Here is a 17,184-nt window from a genome sequence, read left to right on the forward strand (position 1 = left end):
TGTTCAGACTTGTAAACCTTTCAGCACATTTTGCTTTGCCATTTCTGAACAGGAGGTTGCAAATCCTGCCAATATTTGTCTAGAGATCATCTTATTGCTACATCTTAAGTCCTGCTGCTCTCTAACTGCATATTCCTTCCCCCCCGCCTTTTCCAGCCAGTTGTGGGCTAATTGTACAGTTTAGAGATTAACCCCTGAAACGTTGGGGTTTCTTTCCCTCCCTAAGGCTCTTGGATCTTTCCACATTCTGAGCCTGAAATACATAAATGTTTCATCTGGAGTAAGCTCTCTGAATGCCTCTGACATTATCTCACTCTGTTTTCAATCACATAAAATATATCTGTTGGATGGTAGCATCTGGATTATATCTAAAGCAAGGAGTCAAATTCCCTTTAATATTGAAAGAAATATTGAAATCTCAGTTCCAGGCACACAAACTGATACCTAAAGGCAGCATAATGGTCGTCTTGCCTGAACTCTTGCACTTTAGATCATGCCAACAACTCCTTTGCCCATCCAGTGGCTGAAATAGACTGCTGTATACAACAGATATCCAATATGGAAAGAAGACTTCAAGTGATGCAGAATCTAGCACATCACTAAGCAAGCTCTTCTAAGGTCCAGCTCCAGCTGGAGGCAGCAGGATCCCCATGAAAGTCATTCCGAGGCTCTTACCTTACTGAGTTTGGCAGGAGGTGGCTGCGGCGCCGGCTGTGCTGGTGTTGGGGTTGATTGAGCTGAAGGCTGTGACGGATGCTGCTGCTGGGGCTGCGGCTGGGGCTGCAAGCCGTGAGTAGGGATCTGGTGAACCTGCCCCGGTGTTGTCACATTCACCATGTCATTCGTCTGCACCTCAATCTTGTAACCAGGTGGCAGGAAGGTGTTGAAACCCATGATCAAGTCTGGGTGGCCCTTGAAGAGCTGTGATACGCGGCTGATCACTCCTGGAGTGTCAATACTGAAGGAGGAGCAAGATAAAAGCATTAGGATCCTCACAGGCCCTTTCCATGATAATCAAGGTCTCCACACAAGAATTTCCCTACAGATTTTTTACCTAATTGCCTCTAACCTATGAAACAACATAAAACTGATCCTATAAATCCACTGTTGAACTTAAGAACAACATTACAACTGTTGTATTAGTCCAGACAGCATTTTATATCTGAGATCCAGTCCCAAGTCTGACCATTATCAATGGGCAGACAACCAGACAGTCAGGTGAATCAGCTGGCAAGGCTGAACTTGTGAACTCCCACTCTAAGCAGAGATTTAGCATGAAAGGATGCATCTAACTTTCAGAAAATATAGCACACAACTGCTTTTACACTAGTGCTAGAGGTGTGCTGCACACAGACAGAATTCAGGTCCTGCCCTGTGCTCCTGTGTCCACCTGTGCTCTTTCTAACTTGGAAGGAAGAAGAAAAAAGCAGCATTGTTACCTTTGAGATTTAAATTCCTTCATAATATCCAAGAAGTCATTGTAGACCTGGGGCTGGCTACCGAACTGCAGCTTCACCTGGTCAAGATAAGACAATGCATCCTCCACCTGGGGACACAACAGACAGGTTATATCAGCAGAGAAGGTTTTATTTCACCTCCCATTGTTCTATAAAACACGCATTATTTCAAAACACAGCTGTTAGCCCTGAGCCTGGGCAGGGAATTAAAGAGCAAAAGATGATGAGCCTGGTTAGTTACTGTCAGCACCATTTGAAAGAGCGATACTCACTCCCCATTCCTGGCTCACAAGACAAAACTGTACCAAAAAGAAACAAAAAAGGAAAAAAAGCAACATAGATCAGCAGAATTACTCAGAAATAAAACCACACTCCAAATTTACCATCCCTGAAGTGACTGCTAGAATAAACAGCACTAGGCCGAGTATTTTTCCTGCATTCATATATGGAAATTATTATGGAAGTCTAAGAATAAGCAGAAAGTGGAAATGACATATTCAGTGTAGTAGATGTCTGCCAGGTACACGCACTTTTTTCTCCAAGCCAGACATTTCGATTCGACATAGAAGGATTTTGAAATGGCAGCTGTGGGCGGTAAATTGTTTTACATCTCAAACAGCAAGAAGTTTATGAACCATTCGTGTACCAACACCCAGCTTTCAGAGGTACCCTCTGACAGCCAGGCCGCATGCGGATCAGCTGCAGGAGTTAGAGATTAAGGACCTCTCTTCTGTCTGAAATTAAATGACAGCAAAGGAAGAAAGACTATTGTGTGTACAGCCCCAGTCTTGCATTAGTGAAGGATATGCCATCAATTTCAAAAGGAGAATGAATCACACATTTTGAAACCATTTTCAGAGCTCTCTAGAAATGAAGTGTCCTACGTTCCACAAAAGGCAAGGGCCTCTCACCCAACAGGGCAGTGGGTTCCTCAAAGCTGAGAGAGATTTGCAGTGTATTTGGAAGAGACTAAGAAATAGGGATCAATCTGTATGTATGTGCCTTCTCACTAGAGCCAAACCAAGTGTAGCTGCTTAAAGGGGCTATTTGTGGTGGAGTTTTCTCTTTATTTAATGATTTCACAGCACATAATCTGAGAATAGAGCCCTCCTTACTCCCAAATTACTCCCACAGAAACACCCACATATGCCATGTGTTCAGAAAAGCAACAAATGTTTTGGTAATTTAACCCATTCACAGGAATACTCTCAGCAGTACTTCTTCCTTTTCCTTCCTGCTCACTATCTTTTCCTAGCAAGTCCACTTTTTATGACTGTATTTGAAACAACAGGGTTTCAGCATGCAGAAAAGTCTCTTTCTGCACTCCATAGTCTTCCAAGCATCTAAGCTTTGTCAGAAAAGCTTTTAGGAGGTCACTGACTGGCTTTGCAGGGAGGCAACCCCTACACACCGCACAGATAAAGGCCCCCATTTCCTCAGGATTTAGGGAGCAGTTGGTTTACTCAATGTAGCGGTGCTCCACGTTACCTTGAGCCTCTGGAACTGCTGCTGGCCCTGCACGGGCACAGCTGGTGGGGTGGGGTGCGCGTGGCCTGGCACCACCTGGCTCCCATGGGGCTGCACCGGCGCGCCGTGGTGGTGGCCACTGTGGACGGCTGCGAGGGCCGGCCCGTGGCTGCCCGAACTCTGTGGCACCGCCGACACCTGGAAAGGCAAAGAGGACGTCACCTACGGCTTCGCAGGTCAGTCCTCCCAGACCCAGATAACTCAAATTTCAGGGAAGCAGAATGCAGTCTGTGTGACTTTTAACCATGGCTGCTAACAACGTTACTCAAAAAGTTCTCTTTTGTTTTCTTCAACAACAACCCAGAGAGACCTAAAACCGAAACAACACAACTCTCATACTACACTCCAAATCCAGGAGAGCCCTTCCCGCAAACAGGTTACAAGCGCAGGTTCTCTCCTGCCCACAAACTCAGCAGCTGTCTGGTCACTCACAAAGACCTGCAGAAGGGGCGTTACATGAGATTTTTACTCTTTGAAGGTTCTCTCTTTTTTTTAAAACGCACTTTATGTCATAACCAATAACTTGAGTGAATGAATCTTGAAGTGCTTCCACATTCTTGCTGTTCAGTTTGGGTACTGGAAGTCAAACTGTTGCTCTCTGGCCCCAGATGACTCAGAGGAAAACTCAAGCTTGGTATCTCCCCTAGAAAACTAGGGAAAGGGACAGCAGGCACACGCTTTTCAGGTCTCCTTCATACACTGAACCAGAAAAGTTTCAATTTGGACAATATAATAAAAGAGCCCTTAAAAAATAAAATATCAATAACTTTTCATTTTACACAAACACTGTTTTCTAGCCAAGCCTCTTTTAGATGGGATACACTTGTTTTAATCTTTCTCATGAATGAGAAGCGATTCGCATGCTGGCCCATCCAAGTTCTTTTCAGGAAGGACTGCCAGCATAAACACATCTCCTTCCAGTCCCTGCAAGTGCCTGCCTGCAGGCTCTTCAGCTCCGTGGCTGCTGCTATCAGCGTGAACATCCTTCTGCAGAAGGAAGAAAGAAGCTGTGTGTAAAATCAGGCACTAGATGGGGAGGGCAGCTCCCAAGCAACACAAGCGTGGAAGACACAACATGCCAGAAACACGGCAGACAGCAGTAAGACAGGAATATACTTTCCCTGGTCTTTCATGGGGAGGTCTCTCCAGTGCATCCTTAAAGTGCAGTTTTCCTCTCCCTAGCTGACAGCTCCTTGCCACATAATGACCCTGGAGTAACATTTCACTTTCCCTGAAAGTCTCTGATCTAAATGCTGATCCAGCCTGTTTGGCTTACAGTCACCCAAAACATCATACATCTGTGATGGAGCAACCATAAGAACAAACCTTTCCCTGGTGAGAAAAAGCCCTGCACACACTTGCCTCTCGGATTGAGAGAACATGATCTCAGAGAGTCATTAAAAGAATCATGTTCAAAAAGGCAAAGTCACACCGTGTTTGTTCAGGTGGCTCTGACTAGGAATGAAGCCGACAGTCTTAAATGAAGAGCTTAAAATGAGATGTATGATAAGCATATTGTCCAATCTTGGCTTTTCTTCAGGAAAACCTGTTTACCAAAATAAAACTTTTTTTTCAAATACGGAATTCTACTGTGAAACGACATGTTGCTGGCTGGTGATGCAACAGGACCATGAAGATGATCCAAGGGCTGAGAGAGTTGGGCTTGTTCAGCCTGGAGAAGAGAAGGCTCCGGGGAGAGCTTAGAGCAGCCTTTCAATACTGAAAGGGGCTACAGGAAAGCTGATCAGGGGCTCTTCATCAGGGAGTGCAGGGACACGATGAGGGGGAATGGTTTTGAGCTGAAAGAGGGGAGATTGAGATGAGATGTTAGGAAGAAATGTGTTCATATGCAGGTGGTGAGGGCCTGGCCCAGGTCACCCAGAGCAGTGGTGGCTGCCCCATCCCTGGAGGTGTTCAAGACCAGGTTGGATGGGACTTGGAGCAACCTGATGCAGTGGGAGGTGTCTGTGCCGTAGACAGGGGGTTGGAATTGGATGGGCCTTCAGGTCCCTTCCAACCCAAACCATTCTGTAACTCTATCCTATGATTGCAGGACTGCAGCTGATCCCCCCGTGAAGCAGTGACGGGCCAAGCACGCACCTGGTAGCTGGGGGTTACCGAGTACTGGATGCCTGTGGCAGACTGCATGGTCTCCGAAACTGCCTCATAGACCGGCGGGGCTGGGGCAAGCACGCGGTGCTGGTGCTGGAAAGCTTCTGTGCTGCTGGTGATACGTCTCTGCTGCGACGCATACACGGGTGACTCCTGCTCATCCAATCGCCGCTTCATTCTGAACTCATGCTCAGGAAGCACTACAAAACCTGTTGGAAACAGACTGATTAACCAATGCAATCGATTCATCACTCCCTGCCACCACTGTGGATGTTAGGATCACCCAGAGCAGGTAGGGCGAGTTTCTGCCTATTCATTTAGGTTACTGATATCTCGAGATAGGAAAAGGGAATTAAGATTCAGCTTTATGCATCAAATACACGTTCTACCACAAAAAACACAGCCTTGTTGGCAATAAAATATTCTGCTTACGAGTCAGTGATTTCTCCAGTCTTGCTTAGAGAACAGAACATTGGGCATCTGAAGCACATGCAGACCCTAAGCAACACAGAACTCACTGAAGGCAGTCCTGAAACTCAACAGACTCTGGGAAGGCACGTTACCTGCATACATACTCAACCAAGCTGCCTGCACTGAAAGCAGAAAACAACCCCTCCTGGACAGTCCAGGTGGGATGACAGCCATCTGTGAGAAATGCTTTAAAAATGTGGGTGGTAGGTCAAAGGAGGAGGCAAAAAGCAGGATGCATAGCCAGATACTGAAACCCCTTACGAAGTCCTGAAGGAATGTATTCTCCATTTAATACACATCACTTGCAGAACCTCAGTCAAACCCACAGCCCCCATACCACAGACTGAGCCAAGATCCTCCCAGCACCCTGGTCCCACTCACCAGCACCCAGCCAGAGAGCACAAAGCAGAGCAGTGCCAGCAGGCACAGCGGCTGGCATCCCGCATGCCTGCCAGGGATGCCAGCCAGCACAGAGCAGCAGCTCTCTGGTATTCTTCTCCAACACGCAGGCACATTCCTGCCCTACTCCAAGTTGTCTTTATGCACCTTCCTTCCACTTCAGGTGATGGATCATTTTGCCACTGTCTCGCTTCAAGAAGTGCCATGAACTCTTTGCTCTGACTGAACTGCTCACCAGCTTCTTTCTGCAAGTAATTCTAGTGTTGTTCCTATGCATCCTTGATACGTTATCTGCTGTTAGTCAGACCACTTGGTGTTCAAAAGCAGCTGATAAAGGCATTTGATGGCTGGATGAGGCTTTGAGCAACCTGATGCAGTGGGAGGTGTCCCTACCCCATGGCAGGGGGCTGGGAACTGGATGGGCTTTAAGGTGCCTTTGAATCCAAACCATTCTATGGTCAGAGAACAGAGGGAAATACACCCTCTTTATGCCTCTAATTCAGCAAGACTTCTCCAAAGCAACTCCTTTTCAGTTCCAGCACAGTCAAACACACACATTGCCAACATGGACACATAGATAGACAAGAGGGAATGAAGGATCCATCAGAATAATGGTACAACGGCCAACTAAGCCAGTCCTCATCTACCAAGTCAGGACAGCTCTTCACAGCCTAAATTCACCACCACCCAAGTAACACAAGGGTATCTACCAATATCTCAGTGCACAACAAGTATGTAAATAGGATTGGGCAGGATAGAGGTTCAGAACAGATTAAGGTGGGCTGCAAAATCCAGGTTCTGTGCAACATAGTCTCTTCTCCACTAGTCTCTCTTTTCACTTGGAGGGGGTAGGACAAGAAGAAAGATTACTTCATTTCTTTTTGAAGTTGCTCTTCAAGTTTAACCTCTCGGAACAGGCCCTTATCAGGTCCCCAAAGCACCTGGCAGGTGGGAGGCAACTGGCAGAGGCAGAAGAGGACTCCGCACCCCAAACAGAGGGGAAAGCTTGCTAACTGGATCTTATTTACAAGGCACAAATCCTAAGCAGGTCTGACCTCCAAAGCACACTCAGAGAGCGGGGAAGCACGCTCCAGGAGCTCCTTTTGCTAACGGTGCCTGCGTTGGTTGTCTCTTCATCCAGCTGAGCTCTGATGGCAAATAAAGAGGTTAACAGGGAGGTACTTCCCTCAAGCACAGCCTGCATTCAGCTTTCTAAAAACTTACAGGTTTATGCTAATAGAGCTGGGACTAAATTGAGCAAGGCCTGCAGATCTGGCTGCACATCACCATCCCGGAGCAGAGCCAGCCAGGATTTTGCATGACAATAGCTGACTGCACGAGTAAAGTCTGGGCAAAGCTTTGGTGGCATCTATTTATAACCCAATCACCACCGTGGATACCCTTCTGCTTTGGACACTAGCAACCCAGCCAGTCCTTCCGCTTTCTTCTCACCTCCCGTTTTGCCCCTTACTCTCTCAAGCTTTCCTTCCCTACAGAAGCAACCCAAACATGCTGGGTTGCAGACACGTCCCTGCAACGTCCCCAAAGCAGGAATGTGCTCAAAAAACATTCATGTGTGATTTGCTATAAAAGAGTGAAATGGTTCTAGCAGGCTTAACACACTGTCTGCGATGCAGGATGCATGTCTATAGATGTATGTATAGAGATAGAAAGACCATAAACCCACTGAAGGTGGTGGGGCGGCTGTTCAGCATCTCAGCCTTGTGTCTCACTTCCCAGAGCAACACGCCACGCTTGTCGCTTTGGATGGACTAATCAACCTTTAAAGCAGAGGCTGTTTGAGGACAGGAGATGCCTGGAAGATTCGTGTGCCCTTATGAGGATTAAAATGCCACCTTAGGCTGACAGAGAAGCCTTTTCCCCATGGAGCCAGCAAACATCTCAGCCCTGTGAGGTTGTGGGAATTGCGGTAGCACCGAGGATACATTATCATTTACACACCAGCGGCATGAACATCGGTTTTGGAAGTTTCTAATTCTTACAGACTAAGTGAGTAATCTTCCACAAACCCAGCTTGCTGTAAGGTTGACACTAAAGCCTCTGTTTGATGAAAATTCAAGCTGCTGCTGGTTTTTTTTTTCCCCTCAGAATTCTCCTCAGAGCTTGGACCCTGCTTCTGTCCAAGCCCTGTCCCTGTCTCAACTTTAAAATTTCATATCATATTCTATATATATATATAGAGAGAGAGAGCCAATAGCATTAGAAAACTTCCTAGATAACACCTTGCTAAATTCCTACTCAGGGTCTGCACTCTCTGCACAAGAGTGGCTCGCAGCGGACCACCACTTAACGAAGATTACTAATTCAGATGCTGTTTTAATCCTAGCAGAGAGATGCTCTCCTACCTGGGCGAAGACTGGTGACATTAAGCCTGTGCATCCACCACCATCAAAACTCTACAGAGAGTTGAAAGCACCAAAGGGCAAGCAAATCGTCACCAGTGCAGAAACTGGTCTGCACCTTGCAGAAGAAAATGGGATGCATTCATTTCCTCACTGAGGATCTGGCATGTCCAAAGGATCTCCTCCATCCAGAAGCTAAAGAGATCTGTTGTGCAGCAGGCCCCAGCCCTCCTAGCCTAAGCAGGGTAGGCTGTGGTGAAACCCAAGACCAGACGTGCCATATTTAACTGATCTAACTGAAGCCTGCTGTTCGAAGGGGCAGTTCCACCTGCTCCAGCCCCACTGACCCCTGATTTCTCTCAGCATCTTTGCTGATGGCAAAGCCCAGCTAATGTGAAAAGGTGTTTGAATATACAACCAGTAGTGTCAAAGACTTGTATCAGCCAGCCACCCTTCAGCACCAGCCACCGAGGTGCCCCTAAAAACATCTTATTTTGTCTTCTTAGACACGCAGCAGACATCTCTGGTATCCCCTTATGGACTTTGACTCTAGGACTTAGAAGTTGGAACCGATTCATCTGTAATCTTAACCTGTGGGTGGAAAAAAAAGCAACCCCAAAAATACTGAAAAAAACTGAAAGCAAGTCATGCACTTCAGGTACTTTATTTTGTTAAAAGCATTAACCTGAGGCACACAGGAGAGCTCAGCAATCCCGGAAGAGACCAAGTCCTACTCTCTGCAGTTCACAAAGAATCGCATCCCCTTCCTCCAGAATCGTTTCTACCCAAATTACCTTTTAGCTTCAGAGCACACTACATTCTGACTATAGGAGGATGAAAACTGTTTTATTTTTTCCTTTTCTGCGGTTTTTAGTGCTCCCTTTTGCAAGGAAAGGACATCACATAGGAACACACCTCAATCTCCCCACCTGTGAGACCTTCCAGCTCTCCAGCTTTGCTTAGTGCTACAGGTAGGGTGATCAAGCAGACAAACCGCAAACACAAACGGGATCTCTGGCTGACAAAGCAAGAACAAAACTTTTAAAAAGGCACATCTCATCTCGGTAACACTGGAATTATGGAATTCTAGCCCGTCAATCTCCTCAGAGAGTTTCCCTATCCATCTGCCTCATGTAAGCCAGTGGGACCGATAAGTGTAAGTGAAGCGCATCCCTTCAGCAGTGCCGACACAAAAAAGAGAAGGAACAAAGTGGGGACAGGGCTGGAAGGCTGAATTCAGCAGGTGGAGCACCACACAGCTCCCTTCTCCCTGATCGCTCCTCCGTGGGAGTGACAGAAGTGAGAGCCTGGACACCCTCCTCATTCCTCTCAAAACTCCCTCTCCTGTGGCAGCTCCACTTTCCAGCTTTTACCAAATAACATCTCAAAAATCTGCTTTTTTTATTTCAGGTATTCTGATGAGATAAGCAGGGTCCTCTGAAATCCACTGGGAAATAGGTGCCAGAATCAAAAGAAAAGGCAAATAGAGAATACGAACTAAATCAAGATGGTTTGTCCGCAGCCTCGGCACCTGTTGGAACCACAATGCACCTGGGGCTGAACACCATCTTCACCTACAGGCTGTGAAAGCGCACTGGAGAGGACCGTGGTCCCAGCAGCCCAGGGACCCTGAAGACAAAGGGCAGGGAAATCTCACGGCTGCAGATGACGGCTTTAACATGCATGGGGGCTTTTTAAAAGGTTCCCTTTCCAGTGAGGAAGTACTCAGGACTCAGAAGCAGCAAACGTAAATCTCTGCTACAGTTCCATACTTTGGAGGAGCAGCTCCGACCCTGGAGGCGTTGCAGATGTCCTGTGGGACAAGTTCCCGACCGGATTTTGACGCTGTATATCACGGCACCTGCTAGAAAGCAGCCGGCTCAGGTTCCGGCAGCACTGATGTCTGTGCTGCACGACATCCAGAACATGACCCAGCTTGTTCAGCACTTGCCAGTATATTTTTTGCACAGTGCCACACAGCCCGGACTCTGTCGCCTGTAAAATGGAAATAAGCCCCTGGTCCTGCTGCAGCAGGATGGGCAGATCCATCACTGGAGAGGCCTCGGCACTGCACAGTGAAATGAGAAGTATCCAGAATAAAAAAGACACCAGAAAAGCTTTCGTTATGAGTTTTTTCTGCAAGGTGACACGGTGCCAGCCTGCCAGCACCCACCATGAGGCAGACGAGACACAAATAAACCCACTTGTCTCCATCCAGAAGGATAACAAGTCAGAATGGCACTGATCCATGCTTTGCCAAAGCAGCAAACCGCCTGGGCATTAAACTCCACCTCAAAGAGACGATCCACACAGAGCTTTACACCCCATGCAGCAGCCAGTGTCATTCCGCCCAGTATCCCGAGCAGAGGGATTTATGAGAATAGTATTATTTACTTATTTATTAATAAAAGAGACAAGACCCCTAAGGGAGTTGGAAAAAAAGCAGCTCCCCCCCTACAAGCGCACCCCCTGCTGAAGTGACAGCTCTTACAGGACTGCCATTTCTGCTCCAGCTTCAAGGGCCCTAAAAGCTTTCCAGCACTGGAGAAGACCAGACCAGCAATCTGGACAGAAAACCGATTCATAAATCCTGGAAACATAAATGATCCGCCTGCCAATTCCGACACGATGCTCCCGGTTCCAAGACCCACATGTGCCAGGAGCCTGTGCAGAGGGCTCCCCCGGCAATCCAGGCTCAGAACGGGGAAGGACAGCATCCCGCTTCCCACTCTGCCTCCAAAAGCAGTCTAAATCACCTGGATTTGCCCAAACGTTACCAAATTACTCTCTGTTTATAAGGAGAACAACCACATTGAAGCTTTTTAAACAAATTCACATACTTTAACCAGAAAGGGAGGGATGAAGATGAGACTTTGAGGAGAGAAAGTGTGGCTGCCTTTTGTAAAGAGCCTGAAAAAAACACTAACTTCACCCAGGCAGGGAAGAAAAGACCCTAAAAAGCGGTTTTCTGTTTCTGGCGCTGCAGCACGAGCTGATACAAGGCTGCCAAGGCACTTTAATGTGAGAAAGGAATTTTACAGGTGCCTTAAAATTACTAAATTAAGGCAAGGTGCCATTTTATTACGTGGTATTAGCAACGCAACACTTTTGAGAGACATGTACCTCTCTGAAACTGTGTTTCTGCGTTTCTTAAATAAAATTCCAGGTTCGGAGCAGAAGACTTAAGTGCAGACAGAGCAATACGGAAATAAGTCAGGCATTTCCCGCTTGTTTACTGACCCCACACCCTTTAGCACAACCGATGGGTATAAAAGCAACAAGTTTGAAAAGAAACCCAAGGCATTAGGGCACAAAAGAGTGCACGAACCAGGTTTTGATTCCCCTGGACAGCGTGAGAGATTAAAAAACCCGGCACAACTTGTGGTGCCTTTGGTCCCTTGTTCCAGTGCTATTTTAGACAGGTTATTTGTGTCATTTTAGTGGTGCAAATAAATGGGATGGACCCACTGAATAGGCGTCATTTGCACTATAAAAACTCATTGTGGAGAAAATGCAGGAAAAGGAAGATTGAGCTACAGAGCCAGCAAGCACACTTGTATTTTTAAACCCATTTGAAGCTCACGGCCGGCCTCCCACAATCCCAGGCAAGCACTGAATGCCATGCTGATGGACAGGGAGTGATCCGGAGAATTAAAAACTAGAGCTGAGGTCTCAAGTGTGAGACTCTGGGAAGTTCAAGGCATGAAAAAAAGGATGGCAGCTTGCTATTAAAAGAAAAAAAATAACGCGTGGGAGAGGAGCTCCGTGGTTTCCATAGATCCATATATTAATCCAACAGGTCGTCGTGGATGGATGCAGAGTCGGGGTGAAAAACTGCAGCAAGGGCTGGGAGAGGGGACTCCTGGGAAAGACGGAGGGGGCTTCACCGGGCAGTTGAAAATGCTTTTAACGGCAACACCTCCGGTGAGTTGGGATGAGCGGCAGAGGCTGAGGAGGGGGACAGGAGACTGGGGCCGCGATCCTCCCCATCCTCATGGGGCGGGAAGTGGGGGACAGGGAACCCTCATCCCGGCGGGCAGGAAGGACACATCCTCCCCATGTCGTGCGGAGGCAGAAAAGGAGGATAGGGGACTGGGACCCCCCACCGCCGCGGGGAAGTGGGACAGGAGACCGGGGCCAAGACTCCCCCATCCCCATGGAGGGGAGCAGCAGAGGTGTAGGAAGGGGAATGGGGACAGGGGATCGGAGCTGGCCCCCCCCCTCCTTGCATCCATGGTGAGGCAGAGAGGTGGGATGGGGCACCAGGGCAGGGATCCCCTCATCCCCTTGGGGCAGGAGACAGGGATACCCCCATCCCGTAGGGGCGAGGTGAGAGGCAGGGAAGCCGGACAGGGGACCAGGACTCCCCTAATCCCTTCTGAGGTGGTGAAAGGGAACGAGGGACCGCAGCTGAGCCCCCCATATCTCCTTGGAGGGGCGGTGAGGGGGAAAAAGGGGTCGCGACTGAGGCACCCCCATCCCTCTGGGGGGTGGTGAGGGGGTAAAAGGGACCGCGGCTGGAATTCCCTGGAGGGTCGAGGAGGGGGAACATGGAACCCGGATCCCCAATGCCCCTGGGGGGCGGTGAGGGTGAGCAAGGAACGGCAGCTGAGACCCCCACCTATTCCGTGGGAGGATTGAGGAGGGGGGACATGGAACTGGGACCCCCCCAACCCCTTGAGGGGCGGTGAGGGACAGCAAGGGACCGCGGCTGAGCCCCCCCCATCCCCTTGGAAGATGCTGAGGGGGACCCCCCCCGTGCCCTCACGGGGCGGCGAGTGCGCACGAAGGACCGGAGCGGGGTCCCCCCCGATTCCGTCGGGGTCATACGGCTCCGGGCCGCCCCTCCGCTCGCCGGGGGGCCGCTCTGCGCGGTGCCGGTGCTCGCGGCGGCGCGGTCGGGGAGCGGCACCGGGCAGAGGGCGGCGGGAGGCGGGGCGCAGGGAGGAGGAGGCGGCACCGCCCGCCTCCCCGCCGCCGCCGCCGCACGCTCCGCCCGCCTCTCCCGCCATGCCGGGGCCGCGGCCGGGACACCCGCCCCCCCCTCCTTTCCCCCTTCACGCCCACCCCGTTTTCCCCCCCATTTCCCTCCCGCTGCGGCTCCCCCGGGGACACCCGCGGCTACCGGATCCCGCTCCCCGCCCGCCCCCGCCGCTTCGCCGTCCGGCCCCGCCCCCTACGGATCGGCGGCCTCGCCATCGCCCCCCTCTCTCCGCCGCGCCCCCCCCCTCGGTCCCGCCGCCTCCGTTACCTCAAAGCGGGGCCTGGCAACGGCCGGGGCTCCCTCGGGGCCGGGGGGGGGAGCGTCGAGGAGCGCGGAGGGGGCGTCCCCCGCGCCCCTCCTCCCGCAAAAGGAGGGAGGGAAGGCGGGGACGGCGACGGAGCCCCGTTGGAGGGGGCGAGGGGGGGTATAAGATGGAGTAACCGCCCGTGGGCCGCGGCGGCGGAGCGCTGCCCGCTTCTCTGTTCCCCGGGAAATCCCGCCCCTCCCCGCGCACGCCGAGGGAGGGGAGCCCCGCGCGCCCATTGGCCAGAAGGAGCGTCCGTCAGCGCCTCGGCCAATCAGCGCGCCGATCCCGCCCCCAGCGCCCGCCCCTATTGGCTGCGGCGCCCAGGAAGGGGATGCGGAGAGGAAAAGGGGGGGGGGCAGGAGGTGGGGGGAGCGAGCGCCGAAGAAAAATGTCCGTATAAGCAGCGCGCCCCGCCCACCGCGCCTTCCTATTGGCGGACTCGGAGAAGCGCCAGCCAATCGCAGCGCGGAATGCGCGAACGTCACGGGCGGGGAGCCCGCCCACGCGGCGAGGGGATTGGCCACGCCCCCACAGAGGCGAGACCACGCCCCCTCTCTGGGGAGCCCTTTTGTGGCGTGTTTACATCGCGGTCGGGCCGCCGCCGCCCCCCCGCACCGGGTCCCGTTGCCGACCCCCCTCTCCGCCACTCGGCAACGGGACCCGGTGCGGGGAAGCGGCTACGGAGCCTGGGGGGCGGCGCTGCTATTGTCCCCGACCCCTTCACTTCCGGGATGGCGGCTGGTCGGTTACACGTGGGGGGGGACACACACACACGCAGTGAGGGGGGGGGGGAAGCGCCCCGCGCGAGGTGGTGGGCGCGGCCACGGCGCCTCAGCCAATAGGTGTGAAGGGGCGTGTCCATTGATCATCAGCCAATAGTCTAAAGGGGCGTGGCCTCTGCCTCGCTCCCGCCCCGCCCGCCGTGGCGCGTTTGCCCCGAGTGCGATGGCGGGAAGCGCTTTCCCTGTCAGGAGGGAGGCGGGAAGCTTGTGTGGCTAAAGAGGAGGAAAAAGCAGCTGTTAACACCCCCTGAGTGCCCCAGCCCCTCCGCCGTGTCTACCGCAAGAGCTGAGAAGGCGGTCACGGAGTTCATTGGTTTAATTATTCCTTCTTATCCCCCGGAGTTTATAAAGTCGTGGCGGGAGTTGTTGGATTCCCCTCTGCCTGCCTGGGATCCATCCTGGCCTCGCTGTCCCAGGCCTTGCTGCTCCTCTGGTCACTCAAAGCATGTTCAGGAAGGGATAAAACACCCCCAACCCTCAATTTCATACTCCCATTCACCCCCATCCCCCAGAACACTCCCACTCACTCCAAAAAGCTGGATGTGCTGCCAGGTTGTGTATGCACATGGCAGAGAAAGATCATGGAATGGTTTGGGTCAGAAGGGATTTTAAAGCCCATTCAGTTCCAACCTCCTCTGCGTGAGTTGAGATGAGGGGGTTCAGTGACAGCAGGGTGATAAAACCACGCTGGGAGAGCGTGACGGTCTCTATCCCCCCGCCCCAGGATGCTTTTGAGGCACTTCCATGCTTCGGAAGAAGAAACTTGGGCTGTCTTCTTCCTTATCTTCACCAAAGCAGGGGTTTCTCCAGGTCAGCTCTCTCCCTGTGCTGTTCCCCCCAGGGTGAGCCCATGGGGTGCAGGCACCCGAGGAAGGCTGCTGTCTTCTGCTGTCATTTGCCTGCTGAAGGCCACCAGACTGGTTTTAAATTGAGGTTTGGGGATTTTTATGTCCAAAACCACTGACTGCTGATCTTAACACAAGAGGAGTTGAAAACATTTGAGAAGTTGAAAAAAGAAAAATTATGCTTAAAACAATTACACTAATGAGAACCTGAAGTCCTTTTTGATTAAGCACCCTGCCTGGTGTGCCCACGGTGCCACCGACAGACATCCAGGATATGGAGCTTCCTGCAAATAATTCAGTTCTCTGGCCCCACACTGTATGCAATTCAGCTGAAAGGTGCGGCTCCTTTTCCCCATGCCCCTGGCACAGGGCTCAGCTGGGATTTCACAGCCTGTGGAAGAGGGAGAGAGGCTGGGCACAGCCGTGGGGCCATGCTCAGCACCACCTGCACCCAACACCCTGCTGGATGCCCCAAGGAGAGCTGCTACAGACAGCGCAGGCTTGAAAACAAACCACAAACACCCCCTTTCCACACATGTGCCAGCAATAAAGCCTGGCTGGGGTGAAGAATGTTTACAGTGAGTAGGGAAGGCCCCAGAAGCCAGGAATGCAGGGTTCCCTTGGATGCTGGAACCCACCATGGGTGCAGGGAAGGAAAGGTGAGGCCAGCCTGAGCTGGAGGATCTGCTCTCCACCTCTGTAGGTCAGACTGTGGGCTGATGCCACTCAAGGAGCCCAGCAGGATGGAAAATGGTACCTAGAATAATGGGACACTCCAGCTGAAACAAACTGCCCCACGGGCAGGGAATGCACAGCTCCAGGGATGCCCAAAACGCCCACCTCTCACAGAGCCATGGCTGCTGGGGTACTCTCCCTTGGAGACGGATGCCCAGCTGCTTCCTGTTCTTTTCCAACCATCTCACTTATGTGTTTGGTCTCTGTTTGGCACAGCCAAGCCTTTCATGCCGCAAGTGCAGGGAAAAGCTTCTCCCTCTGCCAGCCCCAGAGAGAGGCACTGGTCTCCTTGGCTTTTTCAGACTCCAGCTGAGCAAACACAGGTGCTCCTCTTTCCACCCGCTGGTGGCTCCTCTTGCCTGGAAGCCTTGCCGGGGCTGGCTCTAGGGCTCGATTTGCACCAGTCGCCTCTTGTCTTCCTTTACCCCGAAGCCTCTCCGCTCTGAGACTGGCATTGCTTGCACCCAAAGGCGCTAGGTCTGCCTGTCAGCCCATGGGCAGCCCAGCTGTGTTTTGTGCCCTACAAACTTACTCAGAGCAGGCCTGGCAGCACAGAAGCAATGCCCTCACCCCCAAATCCAGCAGCAAAATGCCTTTCCTCAATACCACCATCATATTACAGGGGCAGTTTTGCAGAAAGCACCTAAACATGGGAAAACAGTGGATGCTCCCCAAACCATGGCTTTACCTGCCAGGGAAATAACCAGAAGTGCCCAACAACTCCATTCCTTTAATCTCCACTTCCATCCCTTGAACGTTACACATAGCAGCAACGGGATCAAGCGCATCGTGTTCAAATTAGCAGCAGTCCATTCTTTTGCTATTGACAGAGGCAAACCCAGCCATCCTGAAATCACCGTGCTCCATGAGGTGCTGGCAGCAGCAGGCAGATCCCACTTGCTCGGGCCCACAGCCAGAGCTCGGCGCTACCTCTCCAGCCTGGGCCCTGGAGGTTCCTTGCAGGCAGAGGTTTGGTTGCCTGGCCACGTCATCAGGGCAGCCAAGCACCCTGGGCACTTCCTAAATAATTATGAATAACAATTGATAGGAAGAAGGCACAGCCGGAGAAAGGGACTATGCAAAGAAGAGGAGGCTCTGTTGCTCGGAGCAGGACAAGGGATTGATGCTCTGAGGCTCAGCGAGGCCCTAGGAAAAGAGGCAGGAACGGGGTGGCTTATCCCCCTCCAGCTAACGGGGCTGCA

General features: G+C 51.6%; 1 protein-coding gene across 1 annotated transcript in view; it reads right to left on the reverse strand.

Annotated features, from left to right (window-relative positions):
• Positions 1-13,803, reverse strand: part of SIN3A (SIN3 transcription regulator family member A) — a 37,143-nt gene extending 23,340 nt beyond the window's left edge. Inside the window, exons 1-5 of the mRNA XM_054077608.1 lie at positions 13,581-13,803; positions 5,085-5,305; positions 2,946-3,122; positions 1,440-1,546; positions 676-958 (exon numbers count right to left, since the gene is read on the reverse strand). Of these exons, the coding sequence (XP_053933583.1) occupies positions 676-958; positions 1,440-1,546; positions 2,946-3,122; positions 5,085-5,273 (756 nt within the window). The 5' untranslated portion in view covers positions 5,274-5,305; positions 13,581-13,803. The remainder of the gene's footprint in view (positions 1-675; positions 959-1,439; positions 1,547-2,945; positions 3,123-5,084; positions 5,306-13,580) is intronic.
• Positions 13,804-17,184: the final 3,381 nt, after the last annotated feature.

Source organism: Cuculus canorus, chromosome 12 (assembly GCF_017976375.1).
Source record: "Cuculus canorus isolate bCucCan1 chromosome 12, bCucCan1.pri, whole genome shotgun sequence".
NCBI classification, from domain to species: Eukaryota; Metazoa; Chordata; class Aves; order Cuculiformes; family Cuculidae; genus Cuculus; species Cuculus canorus.